At 44.6% G+C, this 27871-nt stretch overlaps 1 protein-coding gene across 1 annotated transcript; it reads right to left on the reverse strand.

Annotated features, from left to right (window-relative positions):
• Positions 1–1596: 1596 nt before the first annotated feature.
• Positions 1597–27871, reverse strand: LOC140701281 (uncharacterized). Its single transcript, XM_078386809.1, has 13 exons — positions 25925–27871; positions 24581–24707; positions 24122–24216; positions 23136–23253; positions 22729–22824; positions 20149–21598; positions 17402–17660; positions 14452–14638; positions 13053–13151; positions 12284–12415; positions 10310–10435; positions 9314–9445; positions 1597–7675 (listed from the first exon to the last, which is right to left on the reverse strand). The coding sequence occupies exons 1-13, from the start codon at positions 26018–26020 to the stop codon at positions 6489–6491; spliced, it is 4104 nt and encodes a 1367-aa protein (XP_078242935.1). The 5' UTR covers positions 26021–27871; the 3' UTR covers positions 1597–6488.

A 27871-nucleotide genomic window follows, 5' to 3' on the forward strand; every position in this document is an offset into this window, starting at 1 on the left:
GATATCATCACCGTGGGGAGGGGGGCGATGATAACTTCCTCAATGGCTCAAGGGGGCGTTTCTTTCAAAAAGGTTAAGAACCACTGGTTTAGCCCACAGCGCCACCACGTCCACGTCTTTTCTGAGGTGTATTTTAACACTGCTTTTACCTCTCCCGATACTGCACCTCTTTCCCCAATCTGATCTTCTCTCTTAAGGCTGGGGGAATGTGTGTGGCCCTCCAGGGATTCTGGACTCCAGTTCCCATAAAATTTAGGTAGCCTGGCAAGCATTTGGGAGGACAAAAAGTTGTAGACCAACATCTGGAGCGCAATCCGTCTCCCCTTCACATCTGTTCTGCAGCTCTGAGCCACTGGCATCTTGCTGGCTTCCAGTTTCTCTCTCTCCCCCCACTCGATCAAGAACCAGCAAAAGTGTATTCTGCCACTGGTATTTTGCAAGTTCATTGCCTGTGTCCATAATGCACCTCCTTTTACCCATTTCCCATGATCTCCACACACACACACAACTCCATTGTGCATTGTGTTTACAAACCTAATTTGTGTAGTCTGAAGATGGTATTCCACGAGCCGATGGCAACCAAGGAGAACTCATAATGAAAATTAATGTTTTTGCCTCGGAGAGGTCACAACATTTCCATTGTTGCTATCCACCCTGAAGAACGCTCTCCTCCCGTGCAACGCCATGGAAGGGAATTTAGTGGCAGTGAAGACGGGACAGGCGGCTTCTTCAACCTTTAACCCAGCGGTTACAGACTCCACAGGGCTGCGGCTCCCAATGGTAGGAATCGGGCGTTATCGCCTGCTGAAGATCCTACATAGGTTTTCCAGGCATAGGGGATATTTAGGTAATAACTGTGTGCTCTCAACTCCATTCTGACTTACGGCGGCCCTTTTCAGAGTTTTCCAGGTAGAGAGTCCTCAGAAATGGTTTCCCCTTCCCTTCTTTTTTTGGGGGGGGGGTGCCCTGGGACTGTGCAGCTGGCCCAAGGCCACCCAGGCTCCATCAACCTTTGCCTCCACAGCCAGATCCCTAAACCACTGAGCTGTCCAGCCAGTGGCGAGCTATTTACGGGGTGTTTTTGCCACTTCCACTCCCATCCCATCAGGCTCCCACGGGATTTGAACCCAGGTCTCCTGAATTCTAGTCCGCCACTCTATCCACTGCACGGTACTGTCTCTTAGGACTCCACACTAGGGAAACCTAGGAAGGGCCCCCTTCCTTCTCTCTTCCGTCCGACAAAAATGGGTGCTAACCCAAACTGTGCACCTCCACCTTCCGGTTTCCTCCACGACAGCAGCCTCCAGTCCTTCTGCAACAAGAAAAATGGGATTTAAACCCTCCTCTTTGCATTTTCCAGGAGGACAGGACAGGAAAGAGCATGATCTGTGTGCAGGGTCCCACATTGTGAATAAGTAGGGTGTTGTTCACAAAAATGAAGAGATTTATTGCAGCATCGGCCTTTGTGAACAAGAAGAACCCTCCCCATCGTAGCCACGCAGTACTATGCGTACACAACATATAAACACACAATCCACATAAAGAAAGGAAATGAGCTGGCCAACCTGTTTTTACATCACACTGTTAAAACACGAGTAATCGTTATTTGCATTTAATTTAACGTAGCAAACATAATTAACTATACATATGTCACTGGAACCAGACAACAGATGAACCATTAAGAATAGTAATATATTTTCCAGGGCAATTTTTTTCCTTTCAGATTCTGGTGAAAACGGCACAGAACCTTGAGGACTAGCAAGTTTAATCTGGCATCAGTTTTTATTGCCTGCAGGGCCCCACTATCGGATTTGGCTGTGGTCCAGAAAAAATTATGCCAAATTAAAGTTTGCTACTCCTTCAAGGTAATAGAAGACTCAGCACTGGTTTTGCCACAGTGGCCTAGAAGCCCCACTGGGAATATTATAGCAGGTGAAATGTCTTGTCAACTCACTGATGTTGCCAGTCTGGTTTCATTTTTTCTCCTATTTCTGAATGGACTCGCCCACCACAGTGTATTTGATGTTGGTGATGAGATTAAGCCACCCCACCGTTATCCCCTCTCAATTACCACCTTTCCCCCTTTTGAAATACTGGCATGGTTTGCAGTGTTGAATTTTTTAAAAAATGCAACCGATTAGCCTCAGGACCCTTCGATCAGGAGTGGAGGACTTCAAGAAAATTGGAAGATGATGCTATATGGCTCACTTTCTCTTCCCCTGACCTGCAAATTTCTGACGTTAAAAGGCCCCTTGCATTTAAGGGGATACTTGGGACAAATTCCATCGGTCATTCTCTGCCCCCCCCAACCTATATAGATCAGAGGATGGCATTTTCTCCCTGAAACTGGAAGTGACCAGAAATCATGGCTGATTTTTTTTTTGGGGGGGGAGAAGTTGCATCAGGGCAAGCCTCCCTTGAAAAGTGTGTCGTCCTGTACCCTCCTGAGCTGGAGTGGTTAATTTTGGTAAGGCTGAAGACTAATGTTCAATTTGGCTGGCAAATAGGCGGGGGGCACATCTACCCACAAAAAGCTACTGAAAATCAAAGTAAAGTTTGCTGCTGATATACTGACCCATAGTGCTTAAAGCACTCTCAGGGTGATTTGCAATTTAATTATACAGGCTACACCCTCCACCTACCCCCAGCAGGCTGAGTACAGTGGTGCCTCGCTTAACGATTAGCTCGTTAAACAACGAATCCACTTGATGGTGAGATTTTTGCAATTGCTATCGCAAAACAATGTTCAATGGCCAAAAATCACTTTACGACGATCGGTTCCCTGCTTTTGGAACCAATTCTTCACATTACGACAATCTGAAAATAGCTGATCGTTGGGTTTCAAAATGGCCACCCGCTGTGCAAAATGGCTCCCCGCTGTTTTTAGGAGGCATTTTTCGCTTTACAGGCACCAGAAAATGGCCGCCCTGCGGAGGATCTTTGCTGGACAATTAGGTATTTAGCCCACTGGAACGCATTGAACTGGTTTTCAATGCATTTTGTTGGGTTTTTAATTTTTGCTTGACGATGATTTCGTTCTACAGCGATTTTGCTGGAATAGATTATCCTCGTCAAGCGAGGCACCACTGTACTCAGTTTACTGACCTCAGAAGGATGGAAGGGTGAATCAACCTTGAGCAAGCTACCCGAGCCCACTGGGATCAAACTCAGGTAGTGATTAGAGTTTTCACTGCAGTGCTACAGTTTAACCACAGTGCCACCAGGCCCCTGATCAAGAATCAAGATCCCAATCTGTCTGCGAAAAATCAGCATGGCCACTTCCTTGCCACTTTCCCAACTTCATGGTAACTATTTAATAATGATACTAAATTATATTAATTTTTTTTAAAAAATGAAGGACTATTGTGTAGTGTTTCTCTGTTCGTGTTAAAATGCATTTTGGAGCAATTAACTGCTGAAATGACAGGAGGAAGTCTTCCACCAGTACTTTCTGTTAATAATTACATGCCATCAAGTCAATTCTGACTTATGGTGACCCTTTTCAGGATTTCTCAGGTAGAGAGTACTTAGGAGTGGTTTACCCTTCCCTTCCTCTAGGGGGAGCCCTGGGACTTTGCAGCTGGCCCAAGGCCACCCAGGCTGGCTCTTTTCCCAGGATGCCCATTGGGGAATCGAACTCCCAACTTCTGGCTCCAAAGCCAAGGACTTCAAGCACTGAGCTTCTTCTATTACTAGTCTCACGGATTAGGTAGTGTTTATATATCCAAAAACCACAGAGCTGCTGTCTGCTGGACTCTCTGGCCACCTCTGTAAAGCAAGATTTGAAGCTTGTACCGGTGTCCGAGGTTCTTATGGCTTCAACACTTAGGACAGTATCTGGCACCCCGGTGAAAAACCTAAGGAACAATTAAGCACTAGACAAGATGAAATACTTAACCTGATTTCATGTTACTACTGCATAACCTCCCCTTTGATAAGAAATGGAGGCCAGGGATGTTGTTGGTGTCGCTGCACTTCCCATGGTGGGGGCTGGACAGGCAGCCCTCCCTTACACTTCCAACCCCTATCCCTATTTCACTCAGTTATGACATAATAAATAGCACGTAATTTCATCAAACAAACAAAATAATAATAATAATCCTGAAATGGAACCTTCCAGTCACGTTGCACGGAGTTCCACAGGCTACACACTGACAGCAATGTCCCTTGACCTTCTGCACCCAGTGATCTTCACATTGTGGGATGTTATTTCCGCTAGAAATCTTGCACCTCAGATGCCAGATCCTCCCTCCGTTCCTGGATTCCTATCCCACTGAAGGAGCAAAGTTTTTTGCTTTGGACACGTGGCTTGAAGATGGAGGGTTGCGCTGTTACGTCTCACCACAATTTCAAAGCAAAAGCCCCGTCTCTGTGTTATTCTCGCATCTCGTTATGCTTCAGCAAGGTCCTTATTTACATGATTTCCTTCTTCAGAGGGTTTCCTTACCGCTCTCTTGAAAACGGCGGGTTTTCTCTCCTGGGGTGGAGATGTAGCAGATTCACGAATCTCTCTCCTTCCATTTGAGCTGCAGCTTCCTGACCTATTGTCAACGTTTCTTCAGTATCTTCTGCTGAGCGACATCTTTTTAATTTTACGACATCTGAATGGAATGGAGGGATAATTATGGGAAAGTGGAAGAGGAAGCGAGGGAAGGTGGTCCTTTCGTCACCTTACAGTCACCCTGTTGACTTTTTGGGACCTTAATGAAGACTCCATTTAGAAACTGTAAAATGTGATGCACTGCAACCTATAGGATGAAAGTGAATGTTTCGATTCCAAGTTATAACGGAATTAGGATATCAGCTTTACAAGTTGGGGTAGGTGTCAGTCACAACAGAGCTGCGGCCGAAAACAGCTCAGAACGAGCACAAATATTATGTCCTGAGCCTGAACGGGACTTAACAATGTTAGATTCGCATCCAACTGTTTGGTACAAGTTATGTCCCGGCCAAAATCCTATTAACAGACATACCAGCATGAATGCATGCATGTAATGCATGTTTGGTGATGAACTGCTACCAAGTTATGAAGTCAGCATAGACGCAACAGGAGAACTCCTGTATCCGCAGGGGATTGGTTCCAAGCCCCTTGCCTGTGGATGGTGGAAAACATGGATTACAGAGAACGAAAGCTATTCTGATAGTTAATATGTGGTCTCTGGTTCCTTCTAGTGTCCAGTTTTGGTAATGGCATCATAGAAGTATATTACAGTGGTGTCTTGCAAGACGATTTTAATTCGTTCCGCAAAAATCGTTGTCTTGCGAAAAAATTGTCTTGCGAGGTTCCCGTAGGGAACCTTGCAAGACGAATGAAATTTATTCGTCTTGCGAGGCATCGGTCTCGGGGGAGAAGTCTTGCGAAGCACGGCCATAGAAAAAACTGTCTTATGAGGCGCCATAGGGGATCACAAAAAACAATCGTCTTGCGGGTTTTTCGTCCCCCGAGGCAATCATCTTGCGAGGCACCACTGTATCTCTAGTAAACACTATACACATAGCATGTTCTCTGGCTCCCTCTAGTGGAACGTTCTGGTAACTTAGTCTTTAGAAATCTATATATCTGGGAATTTTATTTTGATATCTTTTAACATTTTAAGACCATGGATAAGTGAATCAGTGGATACTGATCCTGTGGATAAGGGGGTCCCATTGTGTTGTGTTTTTTTGGGTGCCGAGTCACAAGACTATGGCTATGCTAGCTTTGTCATTTGTAAGTCTTTGTCTGCAAAAGTTAACTGTTTGCTTTTCACTCAGGACGGGTGTAATTAAAAGGATGTAGATCACTGTGTTTTAGTACCCACTTTTACATGGCAGTGCAGGACCCCGGGCCGGGGCCACAAAGCGGCCCAAAATTGGCTCAGATTAGATTTTAAAGAGATATGAAAGTGTGGGAGTTCGTCGTTTACATCGCCACTGATCAGTGATATGAATCCGCTCCAGTGTCCTCCACCAAGGCAGCTTTGTTTAACAGGCTGAAGCTCAAGTTGAAGCATGGTGTGTCGTCATGATGATTCTGACTTATGGTGACCCTTTCCAGGGTTTTCTAGGTAGAAAGCATTCAGAAGTGCTTTACTCTTCCCTTCTTCTGGGGAGTATTTCTGCAGCTTGCCCAAGGCCACCCAGGCTGGCTTCAGGAGACATTTCGGAGGGGGGGGGGAATCAAACTCCCAACCTCTGGCTCTGCAGACAGAGGGGATGGCCAGCTCTGTAGGTCCCTGCACTTCTGCGGTGCTGCTAGAGGTTTTTAACCAAACTTCAATATTTTGCAACAAATATCATCATCACGCCCCATGGGTAGGATTCAAAACTGTGCCATTATCACAGAAATGACCTAACCCTTTCCATCCTCACAATGAAGATACTAGAACTGGTGTTCTTGTGAGATGCCAGGTTACTTTCTAAAAATGGAAGGGATTCCTTCCGAGCACTTCATATCCTTTTGATCCTTTAGGAACAGAGCAAAGCCTTCGTGCCAGGCTATGCCTGTGTTACTGTTCCTCTTTCATATGGATGCTCTGGTGTCTTATAAGGTACCGGCTCTCTGTGAAGCTCCGTCCACATTGTAAACATTTATACGGTTTCTCCTTTCTGTGTATTTTAAGATGCGAAGCAAGGTAATTGCAGTCCCGGAAGCTTTTCCCGCACTCGGGGCATTTGTACGGCTTCTCTCCGGTGTGAATCCTTTCGTGGGAAGTGAGGGATCCCTTCTGGGTAAAGCTTTTTCCACACACCGAGCATTTGTACGGTTTCTCTCCCGTATGACTCCTCCGATGGACGCTAAGGGACCCTGTGTACGAAAACCTCATCCCGCACACCGAGCATTTATATGGCTTCTCCCCGGTGTGGATCCTCTGATGAGAAGTGAGGGTTCCGTTATCGTAAAAACTCTTCCCACACTCGGAGCATTTATACGGTTTTTCTCCTGTGTGTTTCCTCTGGTGCAAAGTCAGGCTTTTGCTGTTAAAAAAGGTCTTCCCACACTCTGGGCATTCGTACGGTTTCTCCCCAGTGTGAATTATTTGATGCGAAAGTAAGGTTCGGTTACAGCTGAAGCTCTTTCCACACTTCAGGCATTTATGCGGGGTCTCTCCTGTATGGATGCGTTGGTGCAGCGTGAGAGAATCACTCTGGCGGAAACTTTTTCCACACTCCAAGCATTTATAGGGTTTTTCCCCTGTGTGGCTTCTTTGGTGCAAAGTTAAGGAATAATGCCTGCTGAAACTCCTCCCACACTCTAAGCACTTATACAGTTTCTCTCCGGTGTGAACCGTCTGGTGTAGATTAAAAGTGGTCTTCCGAATGAAGCTCATCCCACACTCCAGGCATTTATAGGGTTTCTCTCCCGTATGAATCCTTTGGTGCAAAGTAAGGGTATCGCGCCGCTTGAAGCCCTTTCCGCACTCTGAGCATTTATAGGGTGTCTCTCCCGTGTGGGTTCTTTCATGGGAAATAAGATGCGATTGGAAGGAAAATCTCTTTCCACAGTCAGAGCATTGATAGATTTTCTCCCCGGTGTGGATCCTCCGATGTGCGGTAAAAGAGTTACGCTGGTTGAAGATCTTGCCGCACTCTGAACATTTGTATACAGTGTCCCTTTTGTGTCTTTTCTGAGGGGGAGGATTTCTGCTCCAGCTGAAACTGGACGGTGCACTTCCCAGAGGGAGAAGGCTGGTCCCTGGCAAAAAAACAAAACAGGAAAGAAGATGGGGGTGGAAATCTGTTTGGGTGGTAGAAACAGAATCATAACATAATTCAGTTGCAGAGGGCCTATAAGGTCATCAAGTCCAACCCCCTGCTCAAGGCCGGAATCTAAATCAAAGCAGATCTGACAGATTTTCTCTTGAACACCTCCAGCGTTAGGGCTCTCTCTACCCTGAGGTAATCAGTTCCATTGTCGCACTAATTTAACAATCGAAATGTTTTTCCTGATATTCAACCTAAATCTATCTTCCTGTAGCTTGGGCCCATTATTACGTGTCCTGCACTCTGAGATGATTGAGAACAGATCCTGCCCCTCCTCCGTACAACAGCTTTTCAAGTATTTGAAAAAGGCTATATTCTTCCCTCAGTCTTCTTTTCTCAAGGTTAAACATGCCCAGTTTTTTTTTCTGTCTTTTCTCATAGGTCAGAAAGCAAGAAATCCTTCCAGCCAGTATTTCCCAACCTTGGGGGGGGGGGCGCAGATGTTCTTGGACTACAACAGCCAGAAATCCTGGCCAGCCCAGCTCATGGTGGAGGCTTCTGGGAGTTTTAGACCAAGAACACTTGGGGACTTAAAGTTGGGAACCACTGTTTGAGTCCAAAGTGGTTAGAAAATGGAGCCTCCTTCCATTCAACTCCAGTTTCCTGTTGGTCATGGTCTCCGATTACAGTGGCTGAGGCTGGTGAGAGCTGGAGGCCAGCAGTCTCTGGAGGCCGAAACCGGCCAACCTCTTGAGTCTTGGGTGGTTCATGAGATATTTGGCCATAGGTAGCCACCAAACATCATACTTAAGAAGGGAACCTCCAGTGCCACACATCTATGGACAGTCTATGTCCGAGTATCAGGGGCTAGTAACAAACAACCAAGGAAGTCCCTGTCCAGCTTGGGACTTTTTTAATGAAGTCCCTAATTGGCTAATGTTAGAAACATGGACAAAATCCAGTTACTCATCCCAGTTAGATGTACTAAACCGTCAGCAAATCAACATTTATGTCAATCCCACGGATTTAATGTCCCTGCTCTATTTGGGACTATGACGATGATGACTACATCATCATCATCATCATCATCATCATCATCATCATCATCATCATTATTATTATTATTATTATTATTATTATTATTATTATTATTATTATTATTATTATTATTATTATTATTATTATTATTATTATTACTACTACTACTACTACTACTACTACTACTACTACTACTACTACTACTACTACTACTACTAGAATAATGCTAATAACACAAATAAGAATAAGAAGAATAAGTGCCATCAAGTCAATTTGGACTTATGGTGACCCTTTTCACGGTTTTATGGGTAGAAAAATGATTAAAAGGTGATTTACCCTTCCCTTCTTCTGGGGGCTCCCCGGGACGGTGCAGCTGGCCCAAGGCCACCCAGGCTGGCTCTGCTTTGCAGGAGGCCCAGCAGGGAATCAAACCCTCAACCTCTGGCTCCACAGCCAGAGACCTTTGAGCTATCCAGCCAGTCTACGTAGTTCTGCACAGCATCCCAATTTCTTTTGGTAAACTGATACATTTGTGTGTGTGTGTAATATTCCACATCATCCTCCTGTCCCCCCCTTCGTCACTGCTACTCACTCTCGTCTCTCGTCTCTGTTAGGAAGAGCGTGTCCTCCAGACCACCTTCGGCCAAGGCCTCTTGCTCTTTTTCTGACCCCGAGTTTTCCTGCGGAAAAGGTCCCGTGTCCGTCTCTCTCACGGTCCCATCCCCTTTAAATCACAGAAGGAGGGAAAACCTGAAATCTCCAGTTTCATTTGAGGAAACACAGGCTGCTTTTTCTCAATAAGGCCAACTTCTGTCAGAAAAGCAGTAACTCACACTCTCCCTTGGCCTTCCCTACCATTTTCTACTAACTTCTCTGTATGATTTATGAATATTTCTGCCCAGCTTAGTTCCTGAGATTTCAAAAGGGCGTACAACCATTAAAAATATGCAAAAAATACTGGGTTACAAAGGGAAAACTTGTAAAAATAGGCGTGGTTTCAATGTGCACCGGTAATGACAAATGATGAAGAGTATGCCAGATCTCTGAGGGAATGGTATTCCGCCATGTTCAAAGCCTGGCTCTGAATGATTTCAGGATAGAATACAGAACAAAAGTTGCGGAGCACCAGGAGGATAATCTCAGAGACACAGGGAACATAAATAAGAAATCCTTCAGTCTGAGAAAGAGTTAATAATAATACTAATCATGTGCCATCAAGTCAATTCCAACTTAGAGCAGCCCTTTTCAGGATTTTCCCAAATAGAGAGTACTCAAAAGTGGTTACCTGTTCCTTTCTTCTAAGTGCACTTCTGGGACTGTGCAGCTGGCCCAAGGCTACCCAGGCTGGCTCTCCTCCCAGGAGGCACAAGTGGGGAATCAAACTCCCAACCTCTGGCTCCACAGCCAGATAGCTAACTCACTGAGCTATCCAGCTAGCTCAAGATAAAGTCAGATGCCTGGACGTTCCAGGTGCAAATCCAGGTTCTCCCACCAACTCCACAAGAGAACTATGGTGAACTTCAACTCCCCCAGCCTCATTTCCTCTCCTTGACTCAACTCTGCTCCCACATGTTAATATTCTCCTCACCAGTATCTGTCAGAAAAGAAATATCCTTTTGGCCTCTTCCTGGGAGGTGGGCCTTGTGTTCTTTTTCTGAGACAGGGATTCCTTGGTCAAAGGTTTCCACCTTTATCTTCTTCACAGGACCAACACCTTTGGGAAAGAAAACAAAGACAGACATTATTCACAGTCGAAAACAGAGAGAGGAGGAAAAATCCTGAAGGGACCGGCTGACGATCAGCTGTTTTGATCGTCATTAAGCGAAAAATCGGTTCATCGTGAAGTGATTTTTTCCTATTAAAACATCATTTTCTGATCGCAAAAGCGATCGCAAAAACCTCATTGTTAAGCGATTTCCTCGTCTAACAAGGTAATCGTCAAGCGGGCACCACTGTAATTATTTTAAAATTATTAAAAATTATTTTTTAAAAAATATTATTTTAAAAAAAGTTTTTAAAATTATTTTTTAAAATTATTTTTAAAAAGCCCATGCAGCTTGCATGGAGAGGGAGGCAGGAAGAGAAATTTAATGGGCATGGAAAGAAGGCCTTTCTCCTGGTTTGCTTCCAGACTACAGAATCTGCTCCTGTCAAAGTGACAATTAATTCTTACTTTAGCTACTTTTAACTAACAGGATCAACACTAATCTGTTTAGACTCAGCTGGCTGGCCATCACAATGCTTTTAATTATATTATTACTTTTATTGTCCTTTAATCTTGACTTCAGTTATGTTCATTAGTTTTCTACAGAGTGCACTTTATCTACGTGGAACCTTTCTCCCAGAACAGGGAATCGAAACAGCTTACCATATACTTAATTTTAAAACTAAGAATTAAAATAGCAGTAGGTTACCAGTATCAAAACAGAATTAACGTCCTTCTGTTTTTGAAATATAAATAAGATTAAAACACTTAAAAACCTTGAAATCAAAATACAAAATAACACTTTTTGGCTTTAAAAGGAGGGGTAAAAAAACAGCACATCAGATAAAACTCTACAGTTAGATAGCTGTTAAAGCTGCTCATTGACAAAGGCTCCCTCTTTTTTTCTGGAAATGTGAAATAAAAAATGTAACAACCACAGTGACTGCATGGATTTCACTGGTGCTCTGTGATGGTATAGAAACCAATTTATTCCATTTGAGCACAAGTGATCTATAGAAGTTCTAAAGAGCTGGATGGTTTAGATCTCCAATTAGGGAGCCAGAGGTTGGGAGTTCGATTCCCCACTTCTGCCTCCTTGAGAGGGACTGGACTCCGTGATCCATCGGGGCCCTGCCAGCTCTTTTTATTCTAAGGAATGGGCCAGCTGGACCCGTGCCTTGACAGTTCTGATCTGGCCATGGTGCCTTAGTTGCATCTCGGCTAGATTACGGCAACACACTCTACATGGGGCTGCCTTTGGAGAGTGTTCAGAAACTTGAGAGGGTCCAAAATGCTACAGCCAGATTGCTGACTGGAGCTGGTTACAGGGAATATAATACTCCCGTTTCAGCAGCTCCACTGGCTGCCAATCTGTTTCCAGGCACAATTCAAAGTGCTGGTTTTAACTAGAGACGAGAAATTTGTATTCATCTTCCAGGGGGAATGAATACGAGTATCACCACAACAGGTGACCAGGTCAATTGGACCTTCCCCCCAGAAGCAGGCCATCCACTTACCACTTGCAGCATTTGGGTGGAGGGCCTTCTCTGTGGCTGCTCCCAGACTTTGGAACTCCTTCCCACTGGAGGCTAGGCTGGCCCCATCTTTCCTCTCCTTCCGCAAGCAGGCAAAGACCTTTCTCTTTAGGCAGGCTTTCCTTTAAATGACTGGTTGACCTAGTTACAGTGGCTTAATTTTATGATATTCATCTGTAATACTGTATTATACTGTCCTTATAATGGCCTGTAGTATGACTATGTTGTGAACCACTGAGAGAGTGCTCTCACTGTGGGCAGTATACAAGCGGAAATAATAAACAAACAAACAGATGATGACAACTTAAGACATGGTACTTACTTTCCTCACTTGTGTCTGTGGGAAATGGAATAACATCTTGACATTTGCTTGGTAGGATTTTACGCTCTTTTCCCGATAGAGAGATTTCATACTGAAAATCTTCCATCTTGATCTTTTTCACAACCTCACCATCTTTGGAAGACAGACAACACAAGAAAACTCTGAAAAATCTGTCCTTATTTTTTTTAAGTAGACTCCTGGAAGAGTGGGGTCCCCGGGGTCAAACACCCATCATTCCCCATCGGGCTGTGTCATCGCTCTGTTCTTGCTCTTACAGGGAAGAAGGAATCTGGAGGCAGAAAACTGCACAAGCCGCTTTCTGCATCCCTGACAGTAAAATCACAAGAACCCAGAAAACAGCCAAACTAAGGAACTCCATATCAGCTTCCTGGGCAGCTGCTTCACTGTGCCTAACAGTAGGGCTGGCTCTGAGGGAACAATATGAAAGAGGAGAGCCGAAACTCTCCAAGGATTTGTGGGTAGGAAAAAAAATAAGGGGGAAGCATCTCCAGTTTCCTGTCCCGTTTTCGCATTTAGAGAATACGCCTCTCCTCTTATTAGTGGCATTTGTTTTTATTTGAGTCATGAGTTGATTTTAATCTCTATTCCAGATGTTTTATTATTACATTATTAACTGCCTAGAATAGTGCAACAATGGGTGGCCTATAAATATAAGAAATCCACAAATAATAAATTGTTCCATAAATTCTATAATGTCACCTCAATTTCAAGACACACAGTGGACGTGGGCATAGCTTTGAGCAGCTACCTGGTGATGGTTCTGCATCCATGAAGCCTCCAGCAAATGTGTTTTCTCTCCACGGCCTGAGAGCAGACAAACCCAAGGCCTGAAACTTAGAGGTCACCCCTGAAATGAAGAGGAAGAAAAAAAAGGTGGCAGGAAAGTCCAGTGATAAGATAAAAATCTATTCTCTATCTGAATCTGTAGCCTGTTTGACAGCTAAGTGGTTCAGGTTGGAGGCTTGATTCCCCTTTTCTGTGGAAAAGAGCCAGCCTGTGTAGTCTTGGGCAACCTGCAGAGTCCCAAAAGTGGCCCCATCTCATGGCTGAGCAGAGGCTTGAACCCAGATCTCCCAAGTCCCAGTTGCTGAGCGATCCTGCTGAGGAATTGTTCCCTGGGAACAACTGGTGGCCAGGAAAAGGGAGCATCTCCCCACCCACCCACCCATTTTTGGAGGGAGGAGGGGAGCTACCCTATCCGAGGAGAAACATCGGAGTGGCATCAGACACAGGACAGGTGATTCTATAGTATAGTATAATATAGTATAGTGGTGCCTTGCTAGACGATGATAATCCGTTCCACTGAAATCGCTGTTTAGTGAAATCATTGTCTAGTGGAAAGCATTTCCCCAATGGAATGCATTGAAACCTGTTTAATGTGTTCCAATGGGGAAGAATTGTCATTGTCTAGCAAAGATCGGCCATAGGAAAGCCACTTTGCGAACCTCCAACCAGCTGTTTCAATCGCTGTCTTGCAAAGCTTAGGTCCCGAAAACACCCATTTTGCGAGCGCGGAGGGAGCTGTCAAAATCGTAGTCTAGCGAAAATCGGTTTGCGAAACAGGGACCAAACATTGTCCAGCAAAATTCCCCTGTAGGAACCACTGTTTTGCGAATCACTATAGCGATCACAAAAAGTCAATGTCTAGCGAAAAAACTGTCATGCGGGGTAGCTGTCTAGCGAGGCACCACTGTATAGTATCAAATCATAGCATAATGAAGTTGGGAGAGGCATATACTGTAAGGCTGTGGAGTCCCACCCTCTGCTCAATGCAGGAATCGAAGTCAAAGCAGATCCGAGAGATGGTTGTTCAATGCTCCCTTGAATGATTCTAGCACCAGGAGTGCTCACCACCTCCGGCAGCCACCCAACCATCCCCTGCACAGGGTTTATTTATCTATTTATTTATTGTATTTATACCCCGCCTATCTGGTCATTGCGCCCACTCTAGGCAGCTCTAGAGGGTTGCACCTCTTGCACCCTTAGGGGAGCTTGTCAGGCTGGATGGGAGTTCGAATCTTCCCTTGTGCCTCCTTGACAGGAGCTGAACTTGATGATCTATAGGGTCCCTTCCAGCTCTGCAGTTCTAAGATGATGATGATGATTTCTAGTCCCCCTTTGCAACTTCCCTCCCCCGTTTAACTTACAGCAGCCGCCAGCCTTTCTGTAAAGCAAGAACGAATTCAGCTTTTCCACTTCCGGTGATGGGAGGGAGAGACCGGAAACAGGATCCCCTCTGCAGCTGTTCTTTCCCCCTCTCTTCCTCTCTAGGAACTGGAACTCGGTTGTTTTAACTGTAAAAGAACCCAGGGCGGAGGCTCTTGCTGCAGAAAGCTAATGCTGCACCTCCTGCTGACTCCAAACAGTATATTGAAGATCTGTACAGAGGAGATAAAAGGATGACAGATTCTTTTGAAGAGCAGCCCTATGATGAGGCACCTGCAATTCTAGAAAGCGAAATGATAGCTGCTCAGAAAGCACTGGGAAGAAATAAATCGCCTGAGGTAAATGGGATACCAATAGAACTATTTCAAGCCAGTGAGGTTGAATCTGTTGAAAATCCTAACAAGCATAAGCTAACAGACATGGGCAACAAGACAACAGCCCACAGGTTGGAAATGGTCAATATACATTCCAACGCCAAAGAAAGAAGTCTCCAAATGGAACTCGAGAAAAGGCTGAGACTCAGATCAATAGCAATGAAAGGATTAGAAAATATCATCAAATGTAAGGATGTGTCACTGGAGACCAAGTTCATTCATACTCTTGTGTTTCCAATCACCATGTACAGGTGTGAAAGCTGGACAGTGAAGAAAGCTGACAATTTGTTTGAAATATGGTGGAAGAGGATTGCTTTATGGCTATCCCTGGACTGCCAGAAAGACAAAACAAGTGGGTCCTAGAGCAAATCAAGCCTGAACTCTCTCTGGAGGCAAAAATGATGAAGATGATGAGAACGGGACATTTTGGAGGTCACTCATTCGTAGGGTTGCCATAGGTCAGAGGTAACTGGAGGGCGCATAACACCAAGAACAGACCAAGTCAAGCCGGACTCTTACTAGAAGCCAAAATGACTAAACAGAGATCGTCATGAGCTTGGGCAGAGACTGATAAGACAAGAGCCACTGGAAAAGGCCATAATGCTAGAAAAAGTGGAAGGCAGAAAGGAGTCGAAAGCATAAATAACACTAATCCATCATGAGATGGATTAACTGAATAAAGGAATCCCCAGCCTTCAGTTTGCAAAACCTGAGCTGGGCAGTTAATGAGAGATTTTTTATTTTTATTTTTTTTGGAAATCATTGGATCACCTTGAGTCGGAAGTGACTTAACTGTCCTATATTCTCTCAAGGAAGGAAGGGTGGAAGATACGCCAAGGAAGGAAGGAAGGAGAGGTGGAATATATATTCTCAAAATAATACTGACAATAGTAAGAATTCTCAACTGACACAAACCGCAAGCAAAATAGCCCAAATGCTAGAAGCTTACAAAAAAATAGAGAACCAGTTAGCATTCATAGGAGATCCCGTTTTTGTGCCAGCTGGAACAGAGCCACTGAAATGTAGGATCATAGCAGTCTAGAGCTGGAAGAGACACCAAGTGGTCATCTAGTCCAACCCCCAGACCTCCTCAACTCATGCTTTGCCAATGAATGGCCATCTCACCTCTTCTTTAAAAACCCAAGGAAGGTGTCTAATCCAGTGTCCGAAAGCATTTACTGTAACTCTCAGGGGGCTCCTCCTAATCTCCAGCTGAAATGTATTTTCTTCTCATTTGAATCTATTTGTTCATGCTTTATTATCAGTTGGGAGTTCGATTCTCCACTATGCCTTGAGGGGCTGGACTTGATGACCCCATAAGGCCCCTTCCAGCTCTGCATTTCTTTATTACTATTATTATTAATAATCTTGGGGGGGACACAATGCTGCACCAAATAAATGGGGATTTTTGTCTCCAGGCTTAACATACTTGAGTCCTCTGACAGGGCTCAGTTCTGAAAAACCATTTAAGGATGATGACTTCCACAGCTCATTCTGATTTCAGTGGGTTCACACCAGTTGGGATTGAGCCAGACCAGTTGCATTGTCTCTCCTGTGAACCATTCCATTGTGAAATAGTGTGTGTTTCACAACTGAAATTCTTCCCACACTAAAATGTGTTGATCTTCTTTCACCCATACAAGGTTCCTGAGGTAAAGCCAAGTCTTTGGTAAACTGTGATGCCCCTTCCCTCATTCAAAGTTGGAATATTTATTTATTTAACTTATATAGTGTGATATCACCCGATAGTGTGGTATTATTTATTTATCTGTTCATTTATTTATGTATTTGACTTCTACATCTGACTACAAGGCTACTCTGGGTGGTTTACAACCGGGTAAAACAGTAACGCTTTAAAAAAATATACAGTATGGAATATACGATTATACAGAAATCAAAAAAATCAGAATCAAAATTACAGCATCCAATCACCAATACCAAAATAACATCAACATAATACATACATACACCTCTGAGTGATAACAACCAAGGCATGGAGACTAAAAAGAATATAACAATTTATTTATTTATTTATTTATTTATTTATTTATTTATTTATTTATTTATTTATTTATTTATTTATTTATTTATTCATTGATTGATTGATTGATTGATTGATTGATTGCATTTTTTACCCCACCCATCTAGTCAATTGACTACTCTGGGTGGCTTCGAATATATATAATAACAATATAAAATATAACAAGATTTTAGACATCAGTGCATCACGTTACAATGAGAACTGTCGTTAATTATAAACCACAAGGTGATGGACATTTGCAGATTATGACTCGTCTACCCAGGGGCTGGTGAGAGCTTCAGGCCAGGCTAACGCAAAGGACAAGACGGCGAGGAGGCAACAGAGAACAACAGGGACCCCCACGGTCTGCTCCCAAACCCTGACACCCCAGTCCTCCTGCAGGTCTGCCCCAGAACAAATACACAAAAATTATCATAATTTTTAGCAAAGACGAGCTCTTATGATACCATGTTCCTTGCAACGCTGTTGTATGATAGCCCAAAATGGGAGAGAGAGAGAGAGAGAGAGCAGTCTTACCTGAGTACACAACTGAACCAGCAATTTTGTGGCACTTGGGGTATTCAACGCCAGGCAGCTGGCCTCCATGCTCAGGTAAGCCAAGCAGGAGATGGGCTTGCTCATCTTACAGCGCACCCCTCGGGACCTCTCGAAGCACCCGCCGCCATGCAGGAGCTGGTGGAGAGGCCTGGCCGGCCGCCCGCCGGCCGTCAGGCCCATCAACCGGACCACGGTCCGAATGTTGGTTAGACAAAAGGACTCCAGTCCTGCCGCGAGGCTGCGCGGAGAGAAACAGAGAAGACTGTTCTGCCCCTGTCGTAGACATGCCTGCCTGATTGAAAAAGCAAATCCTTTTGGAAGCCGTGTGGGGGACGAAGAGCAGGATCCTGCTTTGGGGGTCACGGCGCCTCCTAAGTTGGTTCTCTCAGACTCTATCTCGGAGGAAGAGAGAGGGAGGGAGGGATGAGAAGAGCACCTGGTAGACACAGAGCAGTGCCTAAGCTCAACATTTCCCATCCTGGGCCACCTATATCACTGGTTCTTAACCTTGGGTTACTCAGGAGTTTTGGACTGCAACTCCCAGAAGCCTTCGCCACCAGCTGTCCTGACTGGGGTTTCTGGGAGTTGCAGTTCAAAAGCATCCGAGTAACAAAGGTTAAGACCCACTGACGTATATGATCCAAACATCCTCATCTTTGTAATGAGAACCAGAGAAAATAAGGATAAAGAGCTGTCAAACCAGGCCTCTTTGCTGCACAGACTACAGTGGGGTCTTGACTTGAGAACTTAATCCGTATTGGAAGGCGGTTCTCAAGTCAAAAAGTTCTCAGGTCAAATCTGCATTTCCCATAGGAATGCATTGAGAACCATTTGATCCGTATCTGCTCTTTTCCATCCATAGAAATTAATGGGAAGCTGCTATTCTGCCTTTGACCACTAGAGGAGGATATTTTGTTTCTTTTTTTCTTAGGTCAAGAAAGGTTCAGGGAAGGCAGGGAAAAGACAGTCCAGGCAGTACCAGGCAGTCCGAAGGATGTCTCCCAATCCACTCTCGAAACGCTGGGAGGAGTGAGGAAGCAGACAGGCACCCTTTTCACTGGCCAACAGTTAACTGAAAATTCACATTTTGCACTTTCCCTGCCTCGCACATGGGTTTTTTTCAGTTCTTAACTCAAATCTAAGTACTTAAGTCAAGTCAATATTTTCCTATGAGAGCAGTTCTTAAGTCAAAATGTTCTTAACTCGAGCCGTTCTTAAGTCAAGACCCCACTGTAGCTGTGGTTCAAGCACATGGACCCCTGAGAATTCCAATGACAACTTGTGAACTGCCAGCTGGAAGTGACTTCATGTTATGTGTGCAGAACAACGCAACAGGATTTTAGTTGCGTAATTCTGAAAAGTTTGCTTTTGTTACGGGAACACGGCCCTTTCCCCTAGTGATACCTTATATCTTTTTTTTTAATGCCACCCAAAATAAATACATACGAGACCAACCGCAAGTATGTTTCAGCTAGTGTAATACTGGTTTGCGATTGAGATTGTCTCCAATTTAAAACAAACTAACAAAAAAATATGCTAAAATCAAACCATGTCTCGCCGAATCAGACATGTGGAAAAATTTAAACCACATTTGGACATCAAATGATATATATCAATAAAAAGGAGCACTTAAAAGCTAAAAAGAGTACATACACACATATTTTAAAAAGAATTAAACAAATATTATATTAAAATAAAAGCAATATTAAAACAACAGATCATATTTAAAACTAAAACGTTTAGTCGGGTATATGGTTCCCATCCAGATTATTTAATTCAAAATAAGGGAGTCATTTTGTGTACCCTTATGGAGCAACTTATTTATTAATTAATTATTTAAAATATTTCTATCCCGCCTTTCTCCCCAAAAGGACCCAAGGTGGTCTACATCATTAAAACAGCATTTAAAAGCTAAAAAGGACCTCCCTCCCAGTTTTACATACACACATATTAAAAAAAGAATTAAACAAATATTATATTAAAATAAGAGCAATATTAAAACAACGGAGCATATTTAAAACTAAAACATTTAGTCTGGTTCCAAGCTGCATGATATATTATCACTTCAGTGTTCTAGAATCTGATTTTTCCTCTGTTCCTGGAACTAACTTTTACAACTCAGCTGGACCTTTTGCCTTTCTTTCTTTCTTGCCTGCCTGCTTTGAAACAGCTGGCCCTAGACTTAGCACTTTTTATTCAGCAAGGCCAGGATCGGGAGCCTACAGCACAGCCCACAACTACACTAACAGCCATGTCCTCTTTCCTTTAAACATCATCATGTCTGGTATAAAACACATTTTCAAAATATCGATTGATTGATAGATCGGTTGGTCGGTCAATTGATCGGTCGGTCTGTCAGTCGGTCCATACACACACACACACATACATTCAGCAGTCCCCACAGATCTCCTGCCACATACACTATTTAGTGTCTATGCAGACACCCTTTTAGGAAAAAAAGGGTGCTTAACTTTACATCGTGTAGTTGGAGATTTTAAATCACGTTCAAGCATGCCAAACCTAACACAAAAAACCAGGGTATTCTCATATGTAATTGAGCCCTGTTGTTCTTGTTGTTGTTTAGTCGTTTAGTCGTGTCCGACTCTTCGTGACCCCATGGACCAGAGCACGCCAGGCCCTCCTATCTTCCACTGCCTCCCGGGGGTCTGTCAATTTCATGTTGGTTGCTGCGCAGACACTGTCTTCCATCCGCCACAGATGCTCTCTACGTGGTGTGAATTCTGTGGTGTAAAGTAAGGGAGCTCCCATAGCTGAAGCTCTTTCCGCATTCCAGGCACTTGTACAGCTTCTCTCCCGTGTGCATGATTTGATGTTTGCTAAGATTGCTGCCATGGCTGAAGGTTTTTCCACACTCGAAGCACGTATACGGTTTCTCTCCAGTGTGAATTTTTTGGTGGGAAGAAAGGACATCACGTCGACTGAAGGCCTTCCCACACACAGAGCATTTATACGGCTTCTCTCCTGTGTGAACTCTCTGATGTACAACAAAGACATCACGCCGACTGAATTTCTTCCCGCACACCCCACATTTATGTGGGGTTTCTCCGGTGTGAATTCTTCGATGAGAGCTAAGGTTTCCACTCTGGCTGAACTGCTTCCCACAGTCCGGACATGTGTATCGTTTCTCTCCAGTGTGCACTGTCTGATGTCTAACGACATCACTTTTATCACTAAATATTTTCCCACATATTGGACATATCTCTCCTGAATGTGGTTTCACAGTGTGAATTTTCTGATGCCTACGCAGGCGCTCTTTGGCATAATAGCATTTCCCGCACTCTGAGCATTGATACGGTTTCTCTCCTGTGTGAACTCTCTGATGTGAAATAAATCGTTGGCTCTGATTGAAGCTCTTTCCGCAGTCTGGGCATATATATGACGTTTCTCCAGTATGATTCTTTTCATGTCGCTTGAGATTACCTTTAAAACTAAAGGTCATTCCACACTCAAGGCATTCATATGGTTTCTTCTCAGACTGAATTGTGTCATGTGAAATATGTTGTCCACTCTGACGGAAGCTCTTGTCGCAGTTGGAAGATTTCTTGAGTCTCTCTCTTGTGTGATCCTTCTGATGCTGACTTCTGTCTGTCTTCCTTCTCTCCTTCGTATGAGTTATCCGATGTTTACTAAGGCCTGACTCCCCAGCGAAGGTCTTTCCACAGTCTTGGCATTTACACACCTTCTCTTTCTTGAGAAATCTCTGGTGTCTGGCCATTCTTGATCCCTCGGTTATGCTCTTCACACAATTCAAAAGTTTACTCAATGGGTCTCTTGAATTATCGACCTGACGTCCAACTAACGTTTGTTTACGGGAAACATTCTTGCAGCTTCTTGAGCGAGAGAGGTTAATTCTGCACACTGAGGACATCTCTCCTTGGTCCATCCTCTGAGGAGCCTTCAGGAATGAAGTGGAGCTGAGGTCTTCCACGTACTCTGAACACATCTTTGCTTTCTTTCCTTTGAGCCTCTGTGGCCGGATTTGGCTCCTGCTGTCTTCGCAAACACTAGATTTCAACCTCGGAGTCCGGACTGCTTTCTTCTCCTCCTGCTTTGTTTCATGCTCGTTCATAAAATTTTCTTCCCATTCCTCAGCGACGACTGTTTTTAACAACACTTGAGACTCTCCCTCCTCATTCTTGCTCCGCGGGATGTCCCCTGACAAAATGAAAGAAGAAACCTGATAAAATGCTAATGCTGGAGTTAGAAATTGATAGGAGAAGCTGAATTCGGATTTAAGGGAATGCCAGCATTTAAAGCCACAGCTACTGCTCTGCTGCTAAGGATGGGATTTTCAGATTTTTCTCCCAAGACTAATACTACCTTTCAGCAGTAATTCCCACAGTCAGAATGACGGCAGGTGCAAGCCAAAAAATCCAAGTCCCCAGAGAAATTCCAGCACATACAAAGGGGAAAAAATCAGTCCAGGACGAATGAGGGAAAAACAGACACCCCCAAAAAAGTCCCTGTGTTAACTAGGGGAAGATGACTCAATTGTCAACTGTTTTCTGCTAATGGGAGACTCTGACTAGGGATGGGACTTCCAGATTTTTTTCTGGACTTTGATGCCCAGAATTCACCAAGAATTTCCACAGCCAGAAATTTGGGACATGCCACCCATTTAAAAATATGTATACAATTACAACTCAGAATACAGTAAATTAAAATCTTGTTAAGAAAAAAAAAAAGGAACAAGGGAAACCACATGGTATTCCAGCAGGCAATCCTTTGCCTGATTGGTTCCACCCCGGATTTTATATCAGCACATGATTCGCACTGGAGACCTTGCGGGGGGTGGGGTGGGAAACGCTTACACAATGGTTGTTGCCTTCCATGGGATTTCAGTCATAACCTCGAAAAAGGACTGATTTAAAAGCGTTAAATCACTTCAATCAGCCCATTACTTAAAAAAATGCAGTAGAAAACCGTAAGCAGCGCAGCAGCTCAAATGTTCTTCTCGGCCCGAGGCCTGCTTGAAAACAGAGGTCACGGTCTTGGCCACCAGAAGGTCAGCAGGGAAGGGCCCAGGCTGGCTTTCCATGGGAAGGCATTAAACAATTTGGGAGCAGCCACCAGAAAGGCCCTGCTTTGCATCTTCCCCAAACCCACTCGTGAAGGGCAGTGGGACTGAGAGAAGGGCCTCTCCTGAAGATTTTAAGAATTGGACAGGCTTGTACGGAGTACCCAAATGGGATTTGGTGACGTCTACAAGAGGCAGCTTCTCAATGGACCCTCTGCCCCCCCCCAAAAAATGAGAGTGTTCCTCTCACACAGAGGAGCATCCTTACCCGTGGATCCTTTCTCTTCCACAAAGCCTTCGACAAAGAGGTCTTCTCTGTCTTCTTCCAGGAGAGCGATGAGGTCTGGTCTGGATCTCAGATGTCCTTTGCAAAAAGAAGGAAAACACGTGGAAGGCACGAAATGGCTTTCTGCCAACTCTCATTATCTCTCCATCTAACCCAGTTACTTATCAGGATGTAATTTGTTGTAGGGTGGAATCGAAAAGGTTTTTTTCTCTCCTTACAATTGCCAAGAAATAAGACGAAATAAGAAACTGGCTGTGAGACAAACTCAGTGACAAAGATCTGAGAACGGAATATTTAGGATGGCGCACAGGCCAAGGAGTAACTCAGAGCGATGCACAGCCTCGAATGAATGAGTCGCCAGGTGAACGGATGCAATAAAAGGAGCTTACCCAGAAAAATCACCATGTCGTCAATCCCGAGCATGACCTCCTCGTACAGAGCTTTCTGGCCCGGATCCAGCAAGGCCCATTCGTCGGCTGTAAAATGGACAGCCACCTCCTCCAGTCCCTGAAAGTAGAACATGATTTATTTGGTTGTAAGCAAGGCTGGACCAGCAAAAAATTAGGCCACCCTGGGTCTTGATCTGAAATGTACCGGACCTCCCCAAGGTGCTGAACTGATTGGGCTGTTGGAAAGTTCAGACTAAAATTCGGAGTCACCCGGTCCCCTAAGGCCTTGGCAAAGGAGGACATGAGACAAGAGCAGCTTCTAGAACATTCTTCCCAGCAGTGGGAGCGAGAGGCATCTAGCCCTTGAGATGAAACATAGCCATTGGGCTTCATAGCCACTGAACAGACCTATTTTCTTCTCTCCATGCAACCAGTCCACTTCTGAAGCTATTCTCCTGGGGACAGTCATCACATGCCAGGGTTTAAATGGCAATCCATGGCTTTGTTTCTTACTTTAAAAAAAAGCCATTTAGAATAAATTGCAGAAAGGCATAAAAGATGCAAAACTCCCATCAAAGTTTTTTTGCAGGGTAAACGAAAAATCATTTTTTTCCCATTACGTCAGGACTGTCCCTTATTTCCACCCACTCCATCATTTTGGAAATGCAACTTTGCTACACCCTCGTTCCATCTCCCATGGGAACTCGTCACTTCCAAGTTTTCCTTGAGTCTACTACAATGATACCTCAGTGAACCACACTGAATCCTAGCCTTTTGAAATAGAAAGAAATTGTCTTTTCCAGCAAGCAGAATTTTATCATACTCCTTTCGGCCTCAATTAACAAATTACAAAGGGCCTGATCTTCTTTAATTTGCAAGAACTGCCCCAATCTCCTGATCCTCCATTTCTTCTTTCTGGAACCATTTTCAAGCCCAATGATATCCCCTCTGAAGAAGGTGACTCTCCCTCATTATCTTTCCCATACCTCAGCTGACTCCATCACCGTTGTCTCTATTCCAGGGTGAAAGGAAGAAGATCTGCAATCTCTCTCCAGAGCCCTTCCACCGCCTGTGAGATAATCTGGGGTGGGGAAAAAAAAATCAAGGTCTTTCATATCCATTTAAGTGTCTAGTTCTCAGTGACACAGCTTAGCTTCAGGGTTTCTCCAGTCAATAAAAAAAGCCTTAAGATAGACATTTTAACCATCGAGATTGGAAACTGGAGAGCGAGAAAGATGGAGGGCGATCTACCAGTGACAGGAAACTACCCATGGAGATCTTCCTGGCAAAGTGGCTGGGGGCCATTTGGGCAACCTCAGAGGTCCAGATGTAGACACGAGGACAGGAATCAGAACGAGACTCCCTGCTTCTGTAATATGGGCCCCACTGGTGCATCGTCAATGACCACCCTTCTCTTCCTTGACAGCCAGACACGGGATCCTTACCCAGAGAGACCACCGTCCCGTAATTCTCCAGCATGACCTCTCTGTAAAGGGCCTTCTGGGCCGGACGCAGCAGGTCCCATTCCGCTTTGGTGAAATGTACCGCCACCAACTCGAAGTTCAACGGATCCTGAAAGAAAATCAGTCTCTTCTATATCAATCCTTCCAGGCCAAATAAATTGACAGACTTCCTCGGTTTAGAAATTGGTGTAACGTTTATCGGATTACTTAGACAAAAAAACTGTGTCAACAAAGGTATTAAAACCATTTCCTCCCTTTAACAACAGGTTACATGGGGGCTTCCACTCTTCAACTTTAAAAGGGTTGCACCCCTGGGTGTTCCAGGGTCCCGGCCAGTCTAGGGTAGAGTCCGAGTTCAACCATTGTCCTGTCTCCCCTTCCAGTAAAGGGACGGTGTCTTCATCCCGGTGATCTCTCCAGACCTGGACTCGTGAGGGGGAATCCTCCGGCCATAGACTTCCGAGGGACCCCTCCGCTGTAGCTCCATCATCCACCATTCCAATCTTTCTCTCCTTCTCCAGCTTTTCCTTCTCTTCCCTTAACTTCCTCCTCCACGCTTTTGTCTCTCGCTCCCCCCAATAAGAGGGATTAGGGGTGCTCTCGCTTCTCCTCCTTGCATCCGCCTCGTCCTTTGGGACTCTTCGTTTTTCTACCTTCCCTGTCCATGGATCTTCCAACCAGATCCACTACCAACCATTGGAGGCAGGTTCCCGGACACCCCCCCCCTTTTTTATATCTACAAAGCCCACCTCTCCCTCTACCTGGGGCTGTCGCTCCGCTCCTGCCAAAACATTCCTGCTTTCTTTAAAAGTCATTCCTTTCAACTTTTCTTATATGATCCCCGGGGTCTGTTCCCGGTTGGTCTTATCTTCCAGGGAGGGGGAATAAGTGGTGTTTGTAAATCCTTGTGGGCAGAGGGCGGGAGGGACGGGCACTCCCCTGAGAGGGGTCTTGCTCTCACCCCCAGTCTTCTTGCATGACCCCAACCTTTTAAGATGATGAATCCTCCATTCCTTCATGAGTTCAATGCCCAGGGACAGACGGCCGTGCTGCCATGTGGCACGGTGTGGAAGCGAATTACGAGAACATCTCCTGGGGTTGGGAAAGAGTTGCTTTTGTACTACAACTCCCAGTATCCCCCAGCATCACTGGCTGGAAGCTGCACTCCAGAAAAGGCATGCAACTAGTCAGCCCTCCACCAAATCATCCTCCCCATCCTCCGACACAACTTCTGTGCTTACCCTTCATTCCAGCTTGCCCCACCCCCTAACTATCATCTCTCCCCCCCCCCGCAAAAACAAACCTCTCTCCCCCCCTCCACTATACCTTTAACTTGTCCTGCATCTCTGGCACAAGCCCCCGCCTTGCACTTTGGGGCAAGAAGGCAGAGGGGGCAGGAAATGCCCAGGCCTCCTCCGCCATTTCCTCTTCTCATCTAGGAAGGTGATGCTGTCTATGGATTTAACTCTTAAAGCACTAGGGATCAGGACGCTTTTCCTGACGGATGAAAGGCAGGCTCCTTTCCCAGAGTGCGATAGAAAGAATGTGTGAATAATTATAACTATATATAACTATCATCTCCCTGAACTTGAGAGTGACTTTCATGCTCTTCCACATGTCCCCAGAGATTGACAGGGCCGGTCCTAACTTTAGGCATATTGGGGAAGGGAGCTCACAGAAGCAGATGCTGGAGGATATTGCGATGCCTCACACAGCCTGCTTTGTAGCACTTGCTATACCAGACTTCTGCATTCAGATCTGGCGCAGAATGTGACCCCCTGCAACACTGGGGACAAGTCCAAGATGATCCACACGGTTTGGATCCTTGACTACTATGTCCGAGAGAGAAAAAGCTCCAGCATCGTATTTCAAATAAATGGGAAAAAACTGATTTAACTAAGCCATCATGATGAAGGAGGGATTTGCAGATACTCTGGACCTCCAGAAAGACAAACAAGCGGGTCCTGGAGCAAATTGAATCTGAACTTTTCTCTGGAAACAAAAATGATGAAACTGAGGCTGCCATGAGTGGTCATGGCTTAATAAGAAGCTGACGACATCTACCAAGATCCAGGTCTATAGAGCCTTCCTCCCGACTACACTCCTGAACCCAGATCTCCCAAGTCCCAGTTGATGAGCGATACTGCTGAGGAATTGCTCCCTGGGAACAACTGGTGGCCAGGAAAAGGGAGCATCTCCCCACCCACCCTTTTTTGGAGGGAGGAGGGGAGCTACCCTATCCAAGGAGAAACATCAGAGTGGCATCAGACACAGGGCAAGTGATTCTATAGTGTAGTGTAGTATAGTATAGCATAGTATAGTATAAAATCATACTTGACTCCTCACTGAAATTATTTCTGATGGGGCTCAGTTTTGAAAAAACCATTTAATGATGATGACTTCCACAGCTCATTCTAATTTCAGTGGGTTCACACCAGTTAAGATTGAGCCAGACCAGTTACATTGTCTCTCCTGTGAACCATTCCATTGTGAAATAGTGTGTGTTTCACAACTGAAATTCTTCCCACATTAAAATGTGTTGATCTGCTTTCACCCATACAAGGTTCCTGAGGTAAAGCCAAGTCTTTGGTAAACTGTGATGCCTTTTCCTCATTCAAAGTTGGAATGTTTATTTATTTAACTTATATAGTGTGATATCACCCGATAGTGTGGTATTATTTATTCATCTGTTCATTTATTTATGTATTTGACTTCTACATCTGACAAGGCCACTCTGGGCGGTTTACAACCGGGTAAAACAGCAACACTTTAAAAAAATATATGAAACATACTGTCATGGTATAGATTATTAAGGTTAAAATGTGAACTGTGGATGGGATATGTAGTTGTGGAAGGTTATAGAAAGAATCCATATTGGTTCTGTGTTAGCACGATTTTGTGCCATGGGAATGTTTTCTCCAAGAGGTGAAAGGAAAGTACCATGTAAACAAGCCCTGTTATGAGACGATAAGGAGTCAAGACACAACACCCTTATTTGGATCTTCTCCCGAGAGGAGGAGATGGGAAACAACCCTTGTACTTCTCATGGGAAAAGGAGGTGTGATGAGAATAGACTGTCCTTTACACCTATTGGTTAACATCTCGAAAGAATGAAGAAGAAAGGTGGTGCCAAGAAGAAGAAAAAATGGAGGATGTGGACAGAATGAGGGAACTGAAAGAGATTGGAAAGTTTAGGGAGCTTCCAGACTCAGATGCCAGATTTCAGTGTCTAGGGAGCCGTTTTCTTCTTCATGGATTGCTGCCTTGTCGTGG

This window comes from Pogona vitticeps, chromosome 2, assembly GCF_051106095.1.
Source record: "Pogona vitticeps strain Pit_001003342236 chromosome 2, PviZW2.1, whole genome shotgun sequence".
NCBI lineage: Eukaryota > Metazoa > Chordata > Lepidosauria > Squamata > Agamidae > Pogona > Pogona vitticeps.